This window comes from Argopecten irradians, chromosome 5, assembly GCF_041381155.1.
Source record: "Argopecten irradians isolate NY chromosome 5, Ai_NY, whole genome shotgun sequence".
Lineage (NCBI taxonomy): Eukaryota > Metazoa > Mollusca > Bivalvia > Pectinida > Pectinidae > Argopecten > Argopecten irradians.
Window position 1 is genome coordinate 19,368,877 of NC_091138.1, and position 26,092 is coordinate 19,394,968.

Genomic DNA, 26,092 nt, shown 5'->3' on the forward strand with positions numbered 1-26,092 from the left:
AAACATCAATGGGGGAAGACAATCATATTTTATATAAATGAACCTGATTGGACTCTTTGGGACAAAGGGGCGGAGCTCAAAAAATGACCTTTACCTATTTCAGAAACTTACATATTAAACTAAGATGTTCTTTGTATTGCTTAATTGTTAAACACTACTTTATACTGTAAATGTTTTGTGCCATGAGTGAAATGACCGTTAACGCCCATTGGCCTCTTGTTAATTTTTATGTTCTAGTAGAGGGCGCTTTGTAATCTGGGTTGGCGTGATGTTTTGTGTTGAAATCTAAATTTGAACACGATGTTAATATCACATTTAATTTACCCGCAGAACAAAATGGAAAACAGATAAAAAGAAAACTCAAAAATTGAAACTTCAAAGTAAACGTTATATGTTATAAAAGTTGGCACTTTATAACTGAAAATAGAAATTTCAAAATTAAAACTTAGAAGTTGACGTAGTAAAATATAAAAAAATGGCACTTAAAAATTGGAAATAGAAAACTGAAACTTTAGACTTAAATATTAACATAATAAAATATAAAACTTAACGCTTAGAATTGAGACCCACATTACCATCCATAGTCCAAATAGAAAGAGATTGTCGCTACCCGAAAAACACAAACTAAATTCAAGGTAAGTGGTATTTTAGATGATCTCTCATATGATAGGCCGTCAAATTTTAAACCAGCAGAAACAAAACGTATCTGGATGATTAATGGTAAGATTACAATCAGTTTTAAAGAAAAGAATGATATCTTAATGGATGGGAAACTTTGTGGAAATACTATGTGTTATTTTCAGGACATTTTAAAGAGGCAATTTTTGAATATAAGCGGTATGCAAGATACGGGCTATGTTCCAATTTTGAAAAATGGCAAGTGGGACTATGCATTAAGATTGAAACCGACTTCAGCATCAGCAGCGCAGATCCATCATACAGGTGAGTACCATTGGGTAGTGTCAGTTCAAGAGGAAGATGGTAATGAGGTACAGTATATATACTTAATAGCTCGATAGGTATACAAAATGTAACTACGCAGAAAGATCATTTGTCAGCATCATTAGAAATACAGTTAACATCTACTTATTGGCAAAATGAGGAAAAAATTACAGACAATTTTACCAAGTGTATAACAACAGACAAACGGGGTTGACTGTGGGGTTTTTGCAATAGCTAATTTTGTAGGGTTTTGTTTCAATGGCTTTAAAGATAATGACGATTTGGAATTCAATATAGATTGTATGATACAGCATCCAGTTTCTTGCATTTCAAATGTTTTTTTTTTTACTAAATTTCCAAAGAAGAAGCTGACTAGGCATATGAAATAGAAAGTTGTTAAGGCCCTAAAATATGATATCTTTATCGACTGTGAATCAGATGGGTGTCACATTTCTAATGTTTAGATGATATGGTAACCTGCGACGCTGGCTGTAACCGATGGTTTCATAATAGATGTGTTTGTGACAAGTCAAGTTTCAAATTTTCAAGGGATTGTTTAATTTTGAATGTTGATAAGTGTTCCTGAGTTTTACAACAGCCCAGCTAAAAAAACACAAGAAGAAGTTACGTGTTATCTAGAAAATAAAATCTTAGTTATTCAATAAATAATAAATACATATTTGGAACAGTTAAAAATATATAATAATTAAATTAGAATATAATTATTTTATTATTATTATTTGTAATTGTTTTTTTTTAAAGCATTCCCGCATATGTAGACTGTCGTTAAAAAGAAAAACGAAAATAGCCAAAGCTCGGCGTGGGTCTCCGGCGCGGATCCCCGGCGCGGGCGCGGCACGGGATACAACATTTAGCCACCACCCATAATTGATTATACGCTTGAACAACCACACATAAAACAAACATACTAGAGACTCCGATCTGGCTGTGCATCTCGTGACAACAAACAAAATGGAGTCGTGCACAGCATTCGGTTTGCTGTGTCTACTTTTTGCAGTGACAGCTTCTGTTGCTGTAAAGTATGAACCGAACTGGGCTTCTTTGGATGCCAGACCGCTACCGCCGTGGTTTGACGAAGCGAAAGTAGGGATATTTTTGCACTGGGGAGTGTTTTCTGTACCTGCATTTGAATCTGCCTGGTTCTGGTATTATTGGCATAACAAGCAGCAAGATTACATGAACTTCATAAAAGAAAACTACCCACCTGATTTTACATACGCAGACTTTGCTCCCCAATTTGATGCTTCCTTCTACGACCCCGACTACTGGGCTGATATCTTTGAAGATTCCGGTGCAAAGTAATACGAATAACAGTTTACAGTTGTTTTCTTATTTGTTATACAGCTTCTTACTTTTAGCTGGCTTATTGTCCATGGATCACTATTTACAATTAGACAATATCATTTACTTCCGATTATCGTTGACATTCGTTTTAACCATTCTAGATCTTATGGATGCTGGCCTGTCATAAGTTTCTCATTGTCTGAACTCTTCATTATCTGATGATTATACATACACCTATACATATGTACACATATATATGTACATGGACACTGTATAGTGTACAGCTGTATATCTTATTTCCAGTACACTTACCATGTGCATGTACGTATATACACTAACGTTATACAATGTATGTATACGATTATGAAATCCATATTTGTGTACATAAATTTAAAAAAAAAAAAAAAAAAACCAATAAAGTGATATAAAAAGTTATTAAATTTGGGTATTGTCATTGAAGATTAGGTCAGACCACTTGCACTTTACATACTCCCAACAATGTAAGAGGTTAACAAGATGAGATACTTTTTGGAATGACGGAACAGCGAAACATACTAAAATACGGAACTATATAACTCTCATTACGGAACCAACATTTCAGTCTTAGTTATGGAACAATTGATGGTTAATTATGACATCATAGTTAGTTGTTTTTATACATTATCAACGATGGCAGAAGTAATGGTTGATAATGTTGGAGATATAACACGAAAACCAACAACATTATCGGCTAACGAAGTATTAGCTTTATTCAATAGTGGTTTCAAAAGATCGTCAATTCCATTTCGCCTAAAAGGTGGCAATATATTTGTATTTAAACCAGACTGTCCATTAGAAAAAAATGATTGGAAGGCGGATGGACATCAGTGGAATAATGCAAGTTCCAAACTGCTACCAAGGAAGGATCATATATTCAGGAAGGCCTATTTTCATTCCGCATTCCGTATTTTAGTATGTTCCGGTGTTCAGTCATTCTGTCATTCTGTGTTTTAGTAAAAGGCTGCATATCCAACCAATGTCATCAGGGTGGAATAAGGCCTCATACATGGCCGGGAGTGCCTGCACTAGTGCACTGCATCGATGATGGTGCTGATTTTACAAATTTATAAAATAACTACAGTAAATATCAATCTGATTCTCTTGGTCGTGTCACTGTGTAAAATATTTTGGTAGATTTTGATTACGGTAATTATATAATTATCATGCTTTTACACATATTTATGACCTTTTGTATCCAGATCTTCCTTAAAGCGAATATTCGGACAAACAAAGGCTCAAGTCGGTAAAAATGGTGTTCATATATCCAGTATAATTTCTTATGAAATAGAAAAATAAAATCTCCCATCAAAATCGCTCTGTATGCGAAGAAATTAATATATATTATAGGAATCCTAATACGTCTTCCCGACCGGCTATCAGTGCAGTTCACTCTTACCGCATATCCACGCAGCCTCGTTTTCAAAGAGTAAGGCGAACTTATATTTAGAACTGTGCTAAATTTACACGGGGCTTTCCCATAATTTCAATGGTCAAAACTGGACACCGAAAGCAGAACTTGACCATCATTATGGTATACAAGGACTTTGGAAGGCCAAAGAACGTATTAAGACTGGTTTCCTTTGCCCGACTATTTGCTTTAAATTTATTTACATAATGTATTTTCAAGTGATCATAGCGGTTTAGAGGAATTTAATCTCTATACCGACTATAAACCACATCTGATGTGATCATTTGAACTTTTCAGGTATGTTGTTCTTGTGACAAAACACCATGAAGGCTTTACATTGTGGCCGTCTAATCATTCCTGGAACTGGAATGCTGGTGACGTTGGTCCAAAGAGAGACTTGCTGGGTAATATTTTGTTAATTCAATTGCATGTTTTATGTTCAGTAAATAGTTTTGGTCATGTAATGATGTTTTACAAGCTAAATGTATATAGGCTTTTGTGGTGGTGAAAGCCGAAGGTCGTACATTGGGAGATACACGCATAATGTATATATCATATTACTCTTTTACTATTGAACAACTATCGGTATATCATTTTTGGTAAATAAAAAAGCTGCTCATTAATTTGATTGATATTTCTTTTTGGCAGCCAAGTTGATATCAATCCAGATTTGATTTTACTAAATTAAGCCTTTTTGACTACAGGAGAACTTGCTACAGCTGTGAGGAAAAAGAAGGACATTCACTTTGGAGTGTACCACTCCCTTTTTGAATTCTATAATCCACTCTTCCTGCAGGATCAACAGAATCACTACAGTACTCAGGATTTTGTCAAGGTAACACCAGCAATGGGCACCTGATCAATTTTGGCAACCATTTAATCTTGAAAAAGTGATGATCGCCATATCATCTGATCAATCATCTATGATATGACTAGATATCATAATACTGTATAGCGTTTTAAATTTACGATGCACAAATTTCACGAATGGTGAATATTCATTGGGTTTTAATTTTGTGTGCATTAATTCCTCTATATGCATTATTATCGCTTTTGTATAATGATAATGAAATTCAAAATAATTTGCCGGTGTTTTGAATTCACAAATTTCATAAAAACTGTGAATTTGTCAAAAATAAATCCTCTTCAAAATTTACTCGATATACACTTCTATTAAGAAATACAATGTGTTTTTTAAAAGTCTAATTATAATATATAATCCTTTTTAGAACATGCATTTGGTAGCATGATGCAAACATTATTATCAAACTATAAAGGAATTACATTGTTCTTTAGTTCATTTTATTTATTTCATTAGCATATGATAAAACATGTACATTTATTCTTTAGTTCATTTTATTTATTTCATTAGCATATGATAAAACATGTACATTTATATTGTAACTGCAGGCTTTATTTCAATTTTTTTTTTTTGGGGGGGGGCTAATTATTAGGCATATTCCCAAATGATAGGCGGAAATAAATTGTCAACAAGTTCTTGTTATCTGTTTGACTGTTTAGAGTAAGACCATGCCAGAGTTGTATGAACTCATCAATAACTACAAACCAGAGATTCTGTGGTCAGATGGAGACTGGATGGCACCTGATACCTACTGGAATTCTACACACTTTCTAGCTTGGCTCTACAATGAAAGGTCAACATTTTTTGTGTATTAAAGCGAAAAGTTTGCTGAGGAAAAGTGAGACAAAATGTCAAGAATGTCTAGCTTTAACTCTTCCATTTATATAAGTCTGTATACATGTATACTCAATGTAGTATATTTAGATGTGTTGTTTAATACATGCAGGGTACATTTTCTGAATTGATTCTATTTATCTCCATTGGAAAAAAACCCAAACAAGCAAAAAATAAAACAGAAAAATATATATGACTTCTTGTTGTACACTTTTTATTTTTATATACATTCTTATTGAAATTAATGTTGTATAATATGTAGCAATGGAAGCCAATTTCTCTTCAGAAACACATGGGAGCATGATGAATGGGGTGACTTACAATACAAATCTATCTTACAATTCTAATATGGCTTTATCTTATTTTATCAATTACATATTGGAATGAAAACTTTGTCGTCTACTTTATAACATGTTTGGAATCTCTACAGTTTGTATATTTATTTGTAGCCCAGTGAAGGATTACATTGTAACCAATGACAGATGGGGTCAAGGACTATACTGCAAACATGGTGGCTACTGGAACTGCAAAGACAAATACAATCCAGGTAATCAGGCATTCATTACATCTTGCTCTTTAATGAAGTAGTCAACAGCTGTAATAACTTTACATACTACAGCTTTTCACAGCTAGATAAACATAACAATTGAAAGAGTCGCAAGGGAGAAAAACAATATGAAAATTCACAGGGGGAGATAACTCTCACAAAATAGCTCTGGAACACATAAACCCAACAAAATAGTCTAGGGGGAGAAACCACTAAAAAAAATCGAGTATAGCGCCCCCCCCCCTCCATCTCTGTTGCAGGATAAACACATATCTGTAATTCTTTAGGGATAGCTGTTTTAAACAAGGAGATTTCTATGAATTCTTTAGGAAAGGTTTTGCCTCACAAGTGGGAAAACGCAATGACCATAGATAGGAAGGCCTGGACTTATCGTCGGGCTATCACAGACCAAGATGTCCTTTCTCTGCATGAAATCCTAACTTTCCTGGCTGAAACTGTGAGGTAATTTTTTATATAAGAACGGTGTTGTGAATGTCAATAATGTATAATCAAAACAAAAAAAGTAATAATGATAACAACACATGGGTCTCTCAGCAAATTTAAGGATTTATAATTTCATGTTATATAGAACAAATGTTTATATAATTATCAATTTTAATCTGGTATGTAATGTTTATATTAACCTTTGAACTCTACTAGTATAAAACTTTAACCTTAACAAGTGATGTTTTATTAACTTTTGAAAATGAACCGTCATATTTGTGTATATCTCTAACTTATTAACCTTGACCAGTTGTGGAGGAAACTTACTGATGAATGTTGGTCCGAACAAGGATGGTCGAATCATCCCAATATTTGAAGAAAGACTGAGGTCATTTGGAGCATGGATGAAGACTAATGGAGAAGCCATCTACAAATCTCACCCCTGGCACACACAACAGGACAATGCTACGATTGGTACCTGGTGAGCCCTAAAATTCTCTTGATATTATTTAAACCTTAGATATGTGATAAGTCAAGACTTGACAGCTCATTAATAACACTTATTTATATATAGTGATGTATTTTGTTATGGTTTAATTTTTACTACTCAGAAAATAACTCCAGTAATTTATGATAAAATGATTAATTTTCAATAAATATGCACTGGATGACTCAGAAATGCTAATATTGGACTGACAAATAGATGATAGTACGGTGTGTAATACCATTATGTCATGATCAGTAAGGTTTGCTTTTGAAATTTATAATAAGCTTTGATTTTTTTCCTATGAAAAGGTAAAGCAAAACTTAAGGAATCTTGTTGAAGGAAGTTCGAAAAGTATCACACACACACACACACACATAAAACATGTCATAAATTAACAAGTCATATTATAGAATTGCTGTTAATTTTACATTACAGGTACACTATGAGGAAGTCGGAGAACATCACAGCTGTGTATGCCATTGTTCTGTCCTGGCCTGTTGATAACACACTCAAACTGTTGGCCCCAGTTACTCAGACCAGCACTGTCATTGAGATGCTTGGCATGCCAGGAAAAGAACTCAAGTACAGCAAGGGAATCAACGGAACCATTGATATTGCCTTCCCGACCGTCGCTCCAAATCAGCTCCCATCAACGGATGCTTGGGTTCTTAAAATGACCAATCTCAAGAACCAAAATGTATATAAACGTCCAGATTTTGTTGACCAGGCAAATGTTGTGCCCCTTGACCTCCGTCCAAAACCATAGACAAAGTTTTTATAAGATCTGAATTGGCTGAGATTGAAATAGAGGGATGAGGGAGGATTTTTCATGAGATTAGTTACATATATTTTGTCTATCTTTGTTTTTGAGATTTTTTTATACATAATAGATGCAAACATTAGAAAACAAATCCATGTATCCATGTGTATTTTGATTTGTAAAGTGAAAACATTTGTTAATTATTGTTATTTTTGATTACATTTTTTACCCTCCAAGTAAACTCATCGAATATAAAACCAAATAATAGTTATGAAAAAACATGTATGGCAGAACAGTACATGCATTTGGCATTTGTAAAACGTTGCTCAGCGTAATATTTAAGCAGAAATGTATTATGAAATTATCATTTTCTTCAGTAGAAAAACTTCAAAGGAATTGTGTAATAAATATATAGTATGCACAGAATTGACAGGTTTACTAGTTATCCAGTATTGTATGACTGAGTGGGATGCCCTGCTCTGTATCTTTGGCAGTTAAACATCACACGTGTTCCCATCCTACACCATATATAAAAGATGACCACTTGAATATCCTTATAGCTTTTCTGTTATGACATATTGGTGAAGGAAACCAATTATTGCAGGAACTGTTTGCAAATATGTTAATATCTTTAAATTTAACAGGATTTTGCTTGATAAATGGTATCATTCTTTCAGCAAATGGTTGTTTAAAATAATTAATTGAAAGAGAAAAGAACAATTTGAATAGTGTTGTTTGTGGGTTGATTTTGAGTTATTTGCTGTTTCTTTTTCCTTTCAGCTTTTTCAGAGTTTCTTTCTTTAATCAATGTTTGTTAATGTTGCAGATGCAATGTTTATATAATAACCAATCTGTGTTACCACATGTCCAAGACATCCAAGATTGGAGTCACACAGAGGTGGTAATTTGGGATAACAAAAGCAAGTTTATGAAGAAAAAAACTTTAAATTTTTTTTTTTTTTTAAAGTCAGTGTAAGTTCAAAGTAAATTTGTAATAAGATCTCACTTGTTTTCTTAAACAAACTAAAATACTTTATGTTTAAACTGCATGTGACGTTTAAATGAAACCATGACAAAGAATAACCTAGCTGATGGACCACCAACACCTCTACCTAAATGGATTAGGGGCACTTGTTAAAGGGGAATTAAATCTTGCCATTGTTGATGCCATGATCAAAATGATATTATAGTTATACCTGTTACTAAATTAAATGTATTTATTGTAATGATTAGTGCTTGTAATCCATTACAAGAGGTAAGTTTTGGTAATATTTGAAAACATTTCCTTTTTAATAGTTTACATTTCCTTTTGAATTCATTTTTTATTTTAATTAATCACATTGTGTAAATATTATCCGAAAGGAAACAAATACTTACACTTTAACATTAATAGTAATACATATTGAAAGTTGGAAGAGTTAAAGATGCATATTATTTGAAGTTATTTTGTGATGGGATCTCCATTCTCCAGACACTTTAGGAATGGATTAAGTGTTGTTATTGTTGTGAGCACATTGCTGATCTGATGAATAATTTGTCCTAATGATAATGTTATATCATTGCTAATCTTAACTTATCACTTATCTGTACGACAAACACCAACAAAAGTGCTTCTTATTTGTACAGCCTTATTTAGTTAGATTTAAGTACATGACAATAGGGAGAACAGGGTGTGCACACATATAAATTGTAGAAAAACAAACATTCCATCATAATAAATTTACCGTATGTTTCTTAAGATTGATCTGATATGAGTGTGCGATCTCATTCTGTTTGTTTGTTTTTGTATAAATTGTGATACATTTATCATTCCAAACGCTTTTTATCTGATTTTGTTACATGTGCATAATAATTTACTACATATATGAGATTTATCTATATATATTCTTATACTGAGAGTTATTCACCTTTATTCATCAGGGTTAGAATTTAAACACAAATTTATTTAAATCTATAAACCTACTACCTTTGTCGAAACAAAATTTTCTTACAAACAACATTATCATGTATATTGATTGCCTTATATGAGATTGCAACACCAAACAAATGCAAAATGCTTTGTAAGATATGTTAACAGTGAAGAGTCAATTAACACTCTGCAATTATGACAACTGCGGGAAACATAAGATGATCCAGGTTCTTTTAATTAAATTGTTCAGAATGTAATGTTAAGTGAAGGCTAATAACTTAATGACTGTAAAATTATCAATTTTTGTTTTACACTCCAATTTAAAAACTTTTAAATCTGTTTCGGAAAGGAAGTGGGTCTTTAAGATGAAATGTATATGGTGGCTTTCATCATAGATTCTTTAGAGGGTGTGCATTTATTTTTCCTATTCCGTCATTGACTTTGATTTCTGCAATTGTTTGTTCACTAACTTGATGGTATATTGTATTGTTCGTCCTGCAAACCATTGACATTGTTATAAGTACTTCTGGTACAACAATACTTATACCTTGTTGTATGTTTTCTGTATGGAAGATGAATCCAAACGTTTTAAAAAAACATTTACGCAATGACATCACATTAGATAACGTTGATAAGGTACTATTAGCATATATTTAGAACTATTTATCACACTTTGAACTTTAATCAAATTTTAATTTATTTAACCAGAAGACTGACGTTTTTAATTATTTTTTAAAGGACAAAAACTGTATACTGCACATGCATATTTTGTTCTGTAGAATAAAATATGTCTTAAAATTGTTTTTAATGTAAATGAGAAATGGAATTTGATTTGTGAGAACTTCCATTTGAAAGTAAGAAAAAATAATTAAATAATGGAAGGCACATAATAGAAAACATACTGTCTTATATGACTGATTATATATACTAGCTGTAACATCTATTATCTATACTAGCTGTAACATCTATTATATATACTAGCTGTAACATCTATTATCTATACTAGCTGTAACATCTATTATATATACTAGCTGTAACATCTATTATCTATACTAGCTGTAACATCTATTATATATACTAGCTGTAACATCTATTATATATACTAGCTGTAACATCTATTATATATACTAGCTGTAACATCTATTATCTATACTAGCTGTAACATCTATTATATATACTAGCTGTAACATCTATTATATATACTAGCTGTAACATCTATTATATATACTAGCTGTAACATCTATTATATATACTAGCTGTAACATCTATTATATATACTAGCTGTAACATCTATTATATATACTAGCTGTAACATCTATTATCTATGCAATGCATTTTATATTTGTATGTATCGTATATTTTTGGGGGTATTTTATCACTATAATGCTCAAATCTACATTATACTGATTATTTGTTGTGGAATTGTATAGGGATTGAATGTATTTTTCTAATTTTCATAGCAGCTATGAATAGCAGAACCTATCTACATATCCCGTGGAGCGCGTTAGAGTATTCATAGTGTTTTCATAGGTAAATGTTTGTTTTCGCCAGTTGGTTGATTCATTTAGTGACGAAACACTCAGAATGTAAATATAAATTGATGGTTTTTTTAAGATATTAATTCTATATAAGTGTTGTATATTGTGTGTGTTAGGAAGGGGATAGGAAATATAATATATACAATAGTCGTAAGCATATTTAACACTTATTTTCTAAAAAATTTGCAATTAAATGAGCTTAGCCAAATTTAAAGGCCATGAACTGATACATCTTAATTAGGTCAAATGATAATTTATTACAGGATTGAATCACATCTTAATTGGGTCAAATGGTTATTACACATCATGATTTGATTACATCTTAATTAGGTCAAATGTTAATTGATAAAACATATAGATAAAAAAAATTTGATGACACAGTTAACAGTCTATATAAAATACAAAATTAAATGTGTAATGTCATCAATCTTCATACTGGAGTATGGTGAACAGCATTGATATACTAGTGAATAGTATTAAAGAGAATCCATATTGCATTATGTAAATACCAACTATATTTAGTATAACCAGACAAGTGTAATTGAATAATAGGTATGACAAGTTAAAAACTATATCCAGACAACCGTTTAGAAATGTAACCCAGCTGATTGGTAACTGTAATCCACTCAATTATGTCGTTTGTTTTGAAAAAGAGTTTGTAACTTCTAATATTAATTGTTTTGCAACTGTGAATTTTGGCGTTTACTTAATAAAAATATAACACCTGCATCTTCCGAGTTGAAATGTTTTATTCTTTAAACACGTCACAATTTTTTTAAAACAAAGAGAAGCAAATGATCAAGAAAATTGTGAAAAATTCTGATAGTGCAGGAGTAATTGAGGGGACTTGATTCATCGTGTTTCTTCAATCGTTATGCTCATTTAGCCGACCGTAGTTCGCCGTCCATGATTTGTTTTCTGTTTTGGATTGAGCAGAAACCTGCCTAAAATATTTTCAAGTTGTTCTGTACAGTAATACAAAATGGCACCACGGCCACAATATTACATACTACATTTAAAGCTTCGCATTCCAGTTCTACTGTACTGGTTTATCTAAAAATTGGTGTAAAGGACAGACATCCAATGTACACATGTTTGGCCTCGTAAAGTATATAAATAAAAATATAGAGTGGCCCTAAAACGCCGCCGTATGTAAGTGTATTGCTGTCATACCATTTTGTTACATGATTGCACAGAAGAAGCCCTATTTCAAACTTCCATCCTGTATGACTGAGCTGAAACCTATATGGAAAAATGTTTTTAAACATAACTTACATTAAGTATTGACTCATCAGTGGGACGCTCGGTCAGGTCCAGTTCAATTCGAGGCGAGATTCAGGTTCATCCCAGTGACAGAGCTTGAAAAAGAACAGTTTTGACTAATCTTTTCAAGCTAGTTAAAACTATTCTTTTAAAGCTCCGTCACTGGGATGAATCTGAAACTCGCCTCGAATTGGACTGGACCTGACCAAGCGTTATTTTTCGGTAATTTTAAAATGCAATGTGATGCTACATGAAACTCATACAAAGTATTTCAATGTCTTCTACAGTTTCACCGCACGGATTCAGCTCAGAATCATTAAAAACTATTTAGGCGATTTTTTCATATAGGTCTTGATTAAATTCCACTATGCTTTTATAATTGAGATTTAGTCGTAAGGTAGTGAAATGGCCATAAAGGCCCTTGAAACTCTTGTTTGCAGTGGAATGTACAGAAAATGGTATATGTAATTAGGATTACAAACTCTTTTATTTTAAAATCATCGTATAGCTGTTTATTTTCGAGGAGATAACTTCACAATTTCATGGAACATTGCTTTGGTCGTGAAATATTAATCCATGATTAAATAAGTTCCAACAAATATTACTTCTAGAATTCACCATTACAGAAACCCGTCCATTGAAATACGTGTACAATGTATAGACAAAGAAAAGTAATAAAAAAGGTAAAAAAAAAATAAAGAAAAAAGAAGCTGCTATGTGGTTAATAGATGACCATATAAAAAAGAAGGAGGGGCATGATTGGTGTCGTCAAAGTAACGAGTTCTGTTTTCAACCATCAGTTATGAGAGGTTTCTTTAACTCTAGAGCAACACATCGCCATGTTAGGTAACCAAGGATCAACAGAAAACGCAGCAAGTTGGACATTCCGAAATATTTTTTTCATGTTGGACGTCATGGTAAGGACATTGACTAATGTACCTGCAGAGAATGTGACAAATTCAGACAATGCAGACTGTCTATGTCCTAGACACTGTAATAAAGTTAAATGAGTACCTATATAATTTACTGTACAAAAATAATCGCATTATAAACAATGCATTCCATTGTCACATGAAACATGTCGTAGACATTTAAAAATAGTGAAAACATATTGTGAAAACTATATATGTCAAATGTATACATAAAGTGACACATGGTTTCAACATGTGGAAGACTCCGTGCGTGTTAGTGTTGGACAATGGTGTTGGTTTGTCTGTGACTGTTAGTTAGACAATATTCCAGGTATGCGACCACATATGGAACCAGCAAATTGGGTGTGAAGGCTAGACCTGCACACACGTGTAGATGTACATTAATATTAGATGCCGTGTGAATGAACTACATTGAAGATGACATAAACAAATAAAACAGATATCATATGTCTGAAAGTGAAAAGAATTCAATTAGCGAAGATAATGAAGAGGGACTATTGTCATGCGAAAAAGTTGTCCACTTTCCTAGAACCTCAAAAACGTCCAATATTTCAATATACCGACAAGCATGCCTGGTTATTTATATTTTCACAAACGGAACTATGCATGATAAACAGACGCAAGAAGGTAACGTAATCAGAATGTGTCTTTAGAGGTGAGGATGATTGCATGTTATAAAGTCTCTTACCTTGACAATATTGGATGAACCTTTATCGCACGAAATGAACAGAGCTACGAGCTGCTGTTTGGTAGTGCACTTGACAATTTTGAATGTCAGTCTATCCTCACGTTAAGACTTACATTGTGTTAGCTACCCCGGCCATGTGCCATCACTTTTCTTCGTCCGTAGATTAAGATCATACGCAGCCAATTTAAGTTATCTTTCAATTCCTTAAAGGGACAATTCACTCAGGCTAATTCTTCTAAATAAACAAGAAGCAAAATATGGCATAAATGTATTGTTCTACATTTCTTATGAAACATATAACGTAAAACATTGATAAATTCCACGACATTGTTAAGTATTTTAATTAATATCGTTGAAATATCAAATCGTTGATCAATACTTTTTGGTTTGGTTTGTTTATTTTTACGTCCTATTAACAGCCAGGGTCATGTAAGGACGTGCCAGGTTTGTTGGTGGAGGAAAGCCGGAGTACCCGGAGAAAAACCACCGATCAACGGTCAGTACCTGGCAACTGCCCCACATGGGATTCGAACCCGATTCCCAGAGGTGGAGGGCTTGATCAATACGATTAAGCAGGTACAATATGGACGCTGTACCCATACCCAAGCCAAAGTCACGCACGTTAAACAAATAAACTACATAACCACTGAGAAGGTGATAAAATAATTTTTAGGCAAGACAATTCACCTAATAAGGTAAACACACTACTGTCAGGGCGATTTGAGCAGTTCTAGATAAAAGTTTCATTACTCTACGAGCAAGGGACAGGGTTCGGCATACAAGAAGTTCGACCACAATGTGTAATGGCGGACAGCGAGCGAGTTTGAACACCTACACACATGTCACAACCACGGACTTTTCATGCATATCACAGTAAAACCGACTGATTTAATTTTCATTAGAACTGGGTTTTTTTCATATGTGTACAAACTCTAATGTTCTCTTAGACTGAATTGTCCCTTTAAGGGATTCGATAGTGACCATCGCGCAGCACTATGGAATATCTTCAGTCATTATATTAATTAAGTCATTTAAATCATCGGGATACTGTACAACAAACACGAAATATAACATATTTTAAGAGTATTCAGGCCACATATACTTTCCAATGCATGCAGAGTCGAAAAAGAGTTTAAAAGTCGTCCAAATTTAGGATCGTATCTTTTCTTTTCTTCCTGACTTATTTCTTCTTAACAGTCTCCCTTGTCATTGCCTTAGTTTTGTTCAAGCGATGAGCATTTCCCCGGGCGACGAGTTAGACTCTGGGTTCTGTCCCCTGGCCGAGACACCCCATATTCTATAAATGTGGTACCTATAGCTAGTTTCTGTCCCTGCTTAGCGCTCAGCATTTAGGTGACCATGTTCTGTGTCTCTGACAGAAGGCTTCAGTGAGACAGTAGTGTAAAAAGAGGAAGGAGTTCCACTGTTACAAAGAGTCTCAACAAAGAGTACTGCAGCTGCCTTTGTATTTCTATTACAAAGAGCACTGCAGTCTCACGTTGTATATCATGCTATTACAAAGAGTACTACAGTCTCACGTTGTATATCATGCTATTACAAAGAGCACTGCAGTCTCACGTTGTATATCATGCTATTACAAAGAGCACTGCAGTCTCACGTTGTATATCATGCTATTACAAAGAGTACTACAGTCTCACGTTGTATATCATGCTATTACAAAGAGCACTGCAGTCTCACGTTGTATATCATGCTATTACAAAGAGCACTGCAGTCTCACGTTGTATATCATGCTATTACAAAGAGTACTACAGTCTCACGTTGTATATCATGCTATTACAAAGAGCACTGCAGTCTCACGTTGTATATCATGCTATTACAAAGAGTACTGCAGTCTGCCTGTGTATAGTTTCTATTACAAAGAGTACTGCAGTCTGCCTTTGTATAATTTCTATTACAAAGAACACTGCAGTCTCCCTTTGTATTTCATTTACAAAGAGTACTATAGTCTTCCAAAACATTCAAGCAATACACATACAACCAACAGCTGTCTACTGAACATGTTGCAGTTCTTTGGCTCGGTTTGTGGAGCCGTTCCAAGGTCAGCACTTGGGAAAACCGGGCTTCATATATGGTCGCGGCACTTTTTTCCCATCTATATTGTGATCCAAGATTGTGATCCATCAAATGTTATTAATGCTAATCAATGAATGTGTCTGTTATTTAACAAAAAACTTGAATCTATATTATTTACATGCATATTGAATCGGAACACGATGGACCTATCAAAGAAAAAAATATACACTCAACTTTTCATGTAAATTACATTGTAAAAACACTTCTTTGAAAATTCTTAATTTCAGTTCAAAAACCTGGAAGTACATTATTAGGTCGATTGATGCTATGAAAATGAGGGTTAGCCTTGCAACCAATGATAAAAGCATGATAAAAGATTTCACTCTAAAATAACATCTAAACATGAGAAACTAAATTATTGAAGGCTTTGCAATACATGTACATATATACCTGTACATGAAATGTTTGTTGTAGGCCTATATCTATCATTTATAAATCAAATTATGATATCTAAATAGTCAAAGCAATCACAAAGCATAGTACAAGTACAATATATTGATAGACCCTTACCTAAAGGCAATATCTCGATCTTCGGAGATATAATTCGAAAATATGTCAACAGTGGACATACATAAATGTTTAATTATGAGCTTTATAGTTGTCCTGATTAGTCATCCATAACCAATCATATTGTAGTATTTATGGAGAAGCACTGTACTTCAATTATATTAAATAGCTCGCATGCTTATGGTTCACTTATCAAAATTAATATCTCCAAAGGCCAAAAAATAATGTATTGTGCCTTCATAATATCAAGATATACATATTGTATGTAGTGTCAAATATTAACCTATTGGAACATTTTTGTCACAAGTGCAGGACCGCTATATTTCGTACTTGACAGTGACTTCAAATATCAGTTCAGTGTATCAACACTTTTTTATTTCGTTGTGGCCATTTTTCCAATATTTTTGTATTTTGGGAGTGTGAATTCTAAGTGGAGACTATAGCCAACTGCTGTTTGTAGACATACAAATGTATGAGGTCTGTGTAGTCCATAGATATTAGCCAGTATTAAACTATTTTGTTTAAAGTGTCCCGAAAGATTTATCAGTTCAGCATCCTTCCTCGTTTTCATATATTGGCGCTCATTGCAACCGGAACTGGAAATAGCAAGTGTTCGGATTCAGCGCAAGCGTACTAGCCTTATCTTCGCCTATTATTTACAAATGGCGGTCAAGTGAAGCACTTTCACGTCACTAACACTTTCACTTTCACAAAAAGGAAGATGTAGAACACTTAACAAGGGTAAAGGCCTCAAGAGTGATGTCAGTGCTACAGGTAAGTGGTCATCTTTATACTTTAAACCACTGTTGGTGCGTAATGTTACTTTTATTGGAGAAAATGTAAACCGGCGCCGAAAATGCAAGTTGAAACTTGTTGCTACGGCGCAGGCCAGGATATCACAGACGCCCCTTGAGCCCATTAAAGGTTTATTGGGCACTGGATATGCCTATTTAGATCTCGCTTGATTTGACTGTTTGTCCAGTGAACATTGGTGTGAAAACAAAATTACATTAATAACATAATTTATTTATTTAAAATAATTTGTTTGTATGTTTAATCATTCAAATGAAAAATTAAATCGGCTTTTCAATGGTATATTTAATTTGTTTCCTTTATATTAATTCCGATTCAGTTGCATCACTGAATAACCGCATACAAAAAGCTTATAACTGTCATATTTTCCTTTTTATTTTTATCTTTTCCCTATATATTTTCCCCATTTTTAATGCATTTTTGTATTGTTTAAAATTATTTTTTTAAATATTCAATTATAAAAGAAAAGACGATGTTTTATTTCTTAAATATAAAAGAAACTTAGCCTTGTATTTTTATATATTATTCATAAATACGTGTACATAAAATGTATGTCATTTGTATTTAAATAAAAATAAGTATTTATTTTGATTTGTATACCATACAATGTACCTTAATTAGCCTACATGGTGTAATAATGTCCCTAAGTTAATCAGGAAATACTGTGCTAGTATAATAAATACAAATAGCTCTTGATAATACTTTAATACAATGATCAAAGTACTATTATATATATGCCTTACAGTTACACTTATATAAGGTTATAGAAATAAACCTATTATTGAAACAATAATTACTTTCTTTGTAATATTAAATAAATATATCTTTGTCGCCTTACATATACTATATTGCTTAGTAGTGGTGTTAATGCTTAAAGAGTCAATGTAAGGAATTAAGTAGGGGTTAGCAATGTAGTGATGAGTGGTATGTTTGAGAGGCCAAGCCTCTTAATTGTAAGCTAGACTATAATCTGCCATGTCTGAGTGGTTGACCATCTTGCACTTTAAAGGGTTTTTTGACCAGTGAAGACTATAAGTTCATACCTGTTGAGTTGTGAAAACAATCTGGAATAAGTGAAGTGGTATAAACATTAATTGAAATTTTCTTACAATCAGAAAAATGTGACATGTAGACCACAAACTGAAGTTATTCCAACATGAGGAGACGTAAGGTAAACAAATGTCACTGTTGGATAAAAGATGATTTATATGCATGCACATTTTATTACGATATTCCATCCAAAAATACCTTGACCAGCACGGTTTGATGAATTTATTAATACTGTTGAAGTATTAACTAATATGGCTCAATAATATTCTAACCTATATCCCTATTAAAGATTTCCAATATTCCAACTAACAACCCTATTGAATTTTCTAAGTTTGTGTGTTATATCCTCAAAAAGTGGTGACATGATAATTAAATGCCTTCATGTTGGATTTGTCAATGTTGGATTTTTTCGTATTGCATGGACAATGTTGTTTTGTTGAAAGATTTCTCTCTATTTTTTTTTTTTTTTGCTTAGATTTTTTTTGATTTCCATAAAGAATTGTTCATTTCTTTAAATTTTGATATTGTTAATACTTATAGTTTGCAACTTTGCATACAAATCAATATATTTATCCGTGAAGTTATTTTCATGTTGTCATCTCAGTGAAATAATTGAAATTCATGCAATTTAAAAAAAATGAAGCACTGTACATCGTCTACGAAAGATAAAGCAAATAATTACAGCTTTGGTGTATTTCATGATTGGTAAGTTACTTGTATGCGCAGCACGTTCAATGGTTTATTTTGTTAACAAATATCACATGCATGTGTTTGCATTTGTCTTTGATTACTGATAGTTACCATGAATTGGCACATTAAATTTTGTTTAAATATTATTACATTTGAAGGGATAGATTTTGTAAATTATAGTTTGTAATTTAATACTGTGTTTTATATGTTCTTGTAACATGTTCTTCGCAGGTAATGACAGAGGGTTGGGAGGTTGGTTGGTATATAGACCTACAATGTAAATGACCTCATATATATATATATATATAATGTATTAATTATCATCAGTATCATTATGCTGTTGTAAATGTGAAAAAAAATTGTAGTTTTTTTTATTAATATTGTAGAATAAATAAATGACAGTGAAGTTATTTCATTACCAGTTTCACTGACCATGTGGGTGTAATGGCTATGCATGTTTCTAAACAGTTCTTCTGCTTTTAAATAAAAAATGGAGTCATTAATGGGACTTTGTAAGGTTCTAATCAGTTTACATATGTTTGTCACCAATTGTTGCCAATTGACATTCGATTATGATTATAAAATTATTTAATTGTTGAATTTTAAGGTGTACTTGAGCTGGGCCAATAGTGTCCTTCGAGATGCTGGGCAGGAAATGAAAGATATTGGTGAAATCCAACAAGGAAAAGTTCTCTGTCAGCTGATTGACAGCCTTGATAGAAATGCACGTCTGGTGAGGAAGCAACAGGTCAGTGAAACCCTTTTAAATGAAAGCGAATACATTGTGATGTCATGTAGAAATAATTTATCAATAAATATAATGAAAACAAAAATGTAAATAATAAAAAATATGGAAGCAAGACCTAACAGGTTAGAGAGGAACTAAGAATGAATTGATAGGACATCTGTGGTAAAGGAGTGCCAAGGATTTAGGCAAAAGCAAAGTAACTAAAGTGACTATAGTAAACGTTCGATTTTGTTTGAAAACAATTTTTATAGGAAAGTTTTCTTGTTATTCAATTAGAAATGTAGGAATCATGTTTGAACACTTTTAGATGTTGTAGTTACAATATGTATTCCAATAAAGTGCTTGTCTGCAAGGTTCTATAATACACAGTGGTGAAACTGTGCTGTAAAGTACTACATAGCATGTGAATTTACTGAATATCAATACTTCATGTGATACCATTATGAAATGATGGAAGTTGATTTAGTTGATTAATAACTGATGGATTTTTCTTTTTTTCACCCAAAGCTGTTATAGAAATGATTGATTTTAACTATACATCAATAAGGCAGAGTGTGTAGCACATGAAATTTAGACAAAACTATGAATGTACACTGTACAATTTCCTTGATTGTAGACAGACTACCTGGCTTTGATAGTACTACTTCTACATTAAGTGGAATTATTGATTTGTGTGTGGTAGTCACGCACATATACTTAACCTTACAGAGCACACATAGGTCATCATTTATTCATCAATGTAAATTCAAACATTTACTTTCTAAAGCCTTGTCAGAAAATTTCCTGTAGAAACGGGTATAGTCAACTTCCAATGATAGAGATCTATATATGACACAGAATTCCATCACTAATATTTCAATTCATCTCAGAATTATTTTAAAATGTTAAATGTCAAAATTATTTTTCTGGTATAATTTGATAGCAATTTTACATTTAAGTTACACCATGTGTTAAAATGCAATTTTCATTATTGAACTAGCTGCTCACTTTGGCTTTTGACTTATCTTAATTTGACACTAGTTTCCTTTTTTCTATAAAGAATAAAAATAAAAATAATTTTTTTCCATTTTATTTCCAATACGACTTAATTCCCTCTATGAGAAGAAACTTCAATGACTTACTTTAAAGGTTTTTATCTTAGGCATGTTGATTATGATATTTTATGATGTATACAATGTCTATTTAGTCCAACAACTGTTCTCTCATGAATTTTGTAATTCATATGTAAAATTATCATTCTTTGTTATACAAGAGATTATTTTTATTTTGAGATAAACATAAAATACAAAGCTCAATCTGATTTGTGAAAGCTAACAAGTCTTTAATCAATTAGACTTTGTAGATTAGGCTGCCATAGTATGTTCAGTATGTCGCTCAACTGTAGCGTAACGTTCCAACCACGACCATGTATTCATTGACGGCAGGCCGAACTCCGTTCTCGATGTGATTAATATAACATTAGGTGTTATATCGGAACTCAGGTATTTGTGACACACTGAGAACTCTGTAATGAAAGGATTGACAGCTTACCAATGTAAAGAGACTTATGAAGTTTTGATTTTTGATTATTAAATCAGATTCTTTATTCTTCTATTTTTTTATCTGGAAATATTTACAAGAACTATTTGTTTTTTTAATAGTTCATAGACTTAAAGATACCGGGTATATAGTTGAATTACACTGATATCTAAAACTATGATTACATATCAAGCTGAAGTTGCTTTGCCAAAATGGGTATATTATACTTAGAGAGCATTTCTGCTGATTAGCAAATTTTGAATTGAAATTATTTGGCAAGGAATAAAGACGATTTTCATTTTGCTGATAAGCAATTTACTTAAAATGAAAATAAATTAAAGTAAATCATATAGAATAAATATGTTATGTAGGGATCAAAAGCTAATGTTAAAGGAAAGTTGATAATGAAAACTTATTTATGTCAGAGAGATATAATCTAATGTCAAAGTTAAAGTTAGTCATAAAATTTCATGTTTAGCTGATTGAATATTCCTGAGTGTTTACAGTACAGTATAACAAAATCTGTAATCAAGGTAAAATGAATTGTACTAAAAAAAATTATGCTCTATCCCAAAACTGAAAATAAATGAATTCCCCACAAAAATTGTGATTCCAGATCTATATACATTGATGAGTTTAATAGACATCATCGAGAAATGTGATCCTCTTTCCATTTATTCCGAACTATTTTACTGGTATTTCACAAAGGTGCTGCAAGCAACACAAGAAAAGTCATGTCAGAAGCTAGTTATCTATCGTATAAATTAAATATTGTTTAAAATACATCATTAATGGAGTGGTTTTTTATTTCCAATATTTTTTTTTTTTTTTTACATTATTCTTTATTGAATTGGCAAGATAATATTATATCTTATTTCCAGTTGAGTGATTCAGAAAAGCCAGAAGAATACATACAGGCAGCGATTGACTATATGCGTAAAAATGGAGTTAAAGTTTCTTTCGGTACTCAAGGTGAGTTATATAATTACTAAAGAAACATTCAGCTTTTCACATTTTGTAAATTCTATATTTTCTTTAGCCTTACTGCTAAAACTGTATTAGATAGCTATAATGTATCTTGTACATATATACTTACCTGAACAAGGTGCCAAAACTCATTAACCTACGTGGAAAGATCATCTATGGATCTCTCTATCTCTTCACGGTTAAGCTTTTTGGCTATAATAGGATGAGTATTGAAGTATTGGCTCCCCTAGCTTTCATTGTTTGTGAAATCTATTCTTATTGATCAAGACTCGACAGGTTTAAGCAGGGACACATAGAAAACCCGGAAATAATCTCCCAAGCCTCTTACCACCAATTTAGTTGATAAAAATTCAATAAAAGTGTGTGTTAGCCATAGTTGTTGGCCCATGTAGTAAGCATTCTGAAAGCAAGAATTTTAAAAGATAAAATTGTGAGACTTATTTTATGCATGGTTTTCTTCTAAATGTAATTTTGTTTTATTGAAAGTTCTTTGGCTTGATTTTGTAGTTGTTTTTATTGAATCTGTTTTTGAAAAATCCGTTTTTGTACTATAAAGTTTTAGCTTCCTAAGTACAAAATTAAAAATAATGAATACCATTTTTATCATATACTTTTTGTATTTAGATAATCAAAGTTTAGGTGTATTTACTACATCTATTGTTTTGTAAAGGTCTTTAACTAATTCCTCAATATAAGTAAGCTTTATTAGGTATTGCATTAGTCCTAGCATGCCCAAATATACTAACAGACCAACAACCTTGTAAGCTTTACATTTTGTTATAAAAATTGATAATGCAAGATATGCTTTTAAAATTTTAACGTTTTTCATTCAAAAAAGATACAAAATTTCTCATTTGTCAGTTTTTCGAAGATATAAAACAAAGATTTAATTTGTCAGTCGGATAGATGTTGGTGAAAATACATTTAAACATTTAACCATGGATTCATTAAGCTAACTATACTTTAAAAAGAAAGCTTGACTGTGGCGGGTAAAAGACTTTGTCTCTAATACTATATCAGTATAACTTGCTGTAGGAATTCTTTCTGCTAAGGATTAAATACAAACACTAAAATACAAAAGCTGTTTGACTATACTGATTATACTAGTGCATTTTTTTTATTCGAGATAAGTCACATTCTAAATGGATTTTTAAGTTAGACTTGGCAAATCGGAGTATTTGCAGACACTTTGCCAGTACTAAAAGGTAGATTGGAATATTGTGCATATCTATATGGAGAATATATATTCATATTTATTTTTCTGACCTTGTAAGGATCTCATACAAGTTTTAATTGACATGGCTTAAAGTTTCCATTCTTTTACGGTAAGGATTTGTAAGTTAATTTTCACAAATTATTTTTCAGCTTTTTAAGGGATTACATGTATATGCAAATAACTTAATGTACAATCTTTTGTGTGTTCATTGTTTATTTGTAAAATTATCATTCAAGAACTGTGCAAAATGTAGGTCATACCAGTAAATTAAGTTTGTTTGAGTTTTACATAATGAAGCTGTCAATATATTCTACAACCATTCATTGTGGCTGGTATGTGTGTGAAGAGTGGCATGTAATTAGAAATAGTGACTTTATGTTTAAACATGACTCTGAACGTTTACCTATTATGATAGATATTTGTTTGCCAGGTTGAGGTTTTAAGCTAATGTTCCAAAAAGTTCAAAAGAATTCTAGCCTATAATCTGTTCATCTAACTGGTATCTCCATACGTATGCATGAAACTGTTAGATGTATTAATCATAAAAGTTAAAAGGCTTGCTATAAACATATTAACATATCTTTAGCCTTACTATAATGCTATCAAAATAATTCGTAAGTAGAGTTTTATTTTATGGAGTTCAACTCCATGGCTTTATATGAAAAAGGACTCAATATTCATTCATGATATAATCATGTTTCTGTATTGAATTATAAATTGCTTACAAACTTTGACTTATTTCACCTTCTTCAAGATATTTGTCCATGTTTACTTCTTATTCCCTAGATTTGTATCATATTTGTATGTTGTTGTCGCTCAATGTTATATCAGTTGTTATGATTGAAGGATTGTCACTGTTTTCTGTGAAATCAATTTTAGTTGTAATTGTGTGTTTTTTAGAGTTAGCATACTTAAGACCTTATGAATACTTTCACTTATAGTGTTGTCTCACTGAAAGGTACAATACCAATACATCTAGTACCTTGGGTTTATATTGTCATATATACAGTACTTCAATACTGAAGCCTAAGTCTCATAAGATACTAGCACTTGACAGACCCTTGCAAACTTTCTGTGCCTCAACCAAGGGACATAACCCAAATTAAGTCTCCCTTTAGCTTACATATGTTGAACACTCAATTTTATATTATATTCAAAGCCTTCCTTACAAGAGATGAACACTCAACTTTAAATTATGTTCAGAATAAGATATTGCATTAAATTTTGACGAAAAAAAACCAAACTGTAAGTCCCTTTGATCTGTGTCTTTTATCTAATATAAATCAAATTTTAGAATATCTTCAGGAAAACTATTACAAAGACTATTATAAAGATTGTTAATTTTTAAGATGTTTGAGGCAGGGAGTGTTTCTTGGCAAACATAGAAGTAGACAGGTCTTTACAAGTGTGGTTGAAAACAATAAACTTTATATATAATACATGTATATGTCCTGAAGGTCTGCAGCATAAGGATTAGCTCCACCTTAAAATGTATCCTTGTTTTGGCATTGGCATGATGAAGTGGCATTGGCATGATGAAGAGTAACTATTTCAGATTGTATAAAGACGACTAAAAATGTCTTCATGTGGTATAGGGGAATTTAAAGTCAAACTTGTCAATAATGACCACCAAATTATGAAAGGGAAAGGGGAATTTAATTAAATGATCTTTATATGAAGGTTAAAATGTGTTGAAATTGGTCAGTTGTGACCCTAGACAAGTGGTCTCAATAAGCAGCTGGTCTTTATACAGAGCATTATTTAAAAGGTTTACTTTTGTTACTTTTGCCTAGAGTGCAGTTATATTACATGTATATTATAATGAAACCAATGTTGTACTTCTCATTAGAACTTAATAAATCTGCACATTTCAACAAATACATGTTGATTGTATACTTGTATCACTTGAATAGTTGATATATGTTACCGTGGTATGTTAACCTGACCTATAAGTTTTTATATGACCTTGAATTCAGACCAAATACCTTCAAAGTTTAAGTACAGTAGATATTACATAGACCTGACACTTTCAGTTTCACACAAACACTATTTAGCATATGTACATTACTGTTTTTGCTGACCTAGTAGTACTATGGAGTTAGCTAATTCTAAATCCATTAATCCTGTGAATTATCTGAGACTGATTATCCCCTGACAAGTCTATTATACCAATCTTAAACCTCCATTGACAGTGCTGTTAGGAACACTGAGGTTTCATTATACATACAGGTCTGTGGTAAATATCCTCAGTGTTTGGCAGAAAATATATACATCCCAGCCATCTACAGATCACATTTTACTGCAGCTGTGATCAATATTGCTGGAAATTTTATCTGTAATCTTATATAAGACAATGGTAGATTTTATAATATTTTATTTGAAAAAGAATATGTACCCATGCCAAAGTATTTAAGTAATAAGTAAATGTTTAAGTAGCCATATGATTGTTATATTAAATATTGAATGTTTTTATTGCTTTGAGACATTTTGTTTGATGTTTTTGTTGATCAA

General features: G+C 32.2%; 2 protein-coding genes across 5 annotated transcripts in view; both read left to right on the plus strand.

The window, feature by feature from the left end:
* The first annotated feature begins 1,879 nt into the window (after nt 1-1,879).
* On the plus strand, nt 1,880-11,804 carry LOC138323131 (alpha-L-fucosidase-like). The gene is made up of 8 exons (XM_069267512.1): nt 1,880-2,261; nt 3,992-4,098; nt 4,399-4,529; nt 5,216-5,349; nt 5,840-5,937; nt 6,267-6,399; nt 6,692-6,862; nt 7,304-11,804. The coding sequence occupies exons 1-8, from the start codon at nt 1,915-1,917 to the stop codon at nt 7,632-7,634; spliced, it is 1,452 nt and encodes a 483-aa protein (XP_069123613.1). The 5' UTR covers nt 1,880-1,914; the 3' UTR covers nt 7,635-11,804.
* Nucleotides 11,805-17,119: 5,315 nt separating this feature from the next.
* Nucleotides 17,120-26,092, plus strand: part of LOC138323132 (serine/arginine repetitive matrix protein 2-like) — a 35,507-nt gene continuing 26,534 nt past the window's right edge. For 2 of the 4 annotated variants that reach the window (XM_069267513.1, XM_069267516.1), the window contains exons 1-3: nt 17,120-17,333; nt 19,720-19,860; nt 22,260-22,350. In XM_069267513.1, the coding sequence (XP_069123614.1) occupies nt 17,319-17,333; nt 19,720-19,860; nt 22,260-22,350 (247 nt within the window). In that variant the 5' untranslated portion in view covers nt 17,120-17,318. Of the gene's footprint in view, nt 17,334-18,487; nt 18,544-19,719; nt 19,861-22,259; nt 22,351-23,412; nt 23,691-26,092 lie in introns of those variants that run through there. The other 2 variants (XM_069267515.1, XM_069267517.1) reach the window with 2 other exon arrangements.

Excerpts from the sequence above, each read along its gene's own strand:
- LOC138323131 (XM_069267512.1), top strand. The coding sequence starts at position 1,915 with ATGGAGTCGTGCACAGCATTCGGTTTGCTGTGTCTACTTTTTGCAGTG. Across the intron at positions 4,099-4,398 it reads TCCAAAGAGAGACTTGCTGG|GAGAACTTGCTACAGCTGTG; the intron begins GTAATATTTTGT and ends TTTTGACTACAG. Across the intron at positions 5,350-5,839 it reads GCTTGGCTCTACAATGAAAG|CCCAGTGAAGGATTACATTG; the intron begins GTCAACATTTTT and ends ATTTATTTGTAG.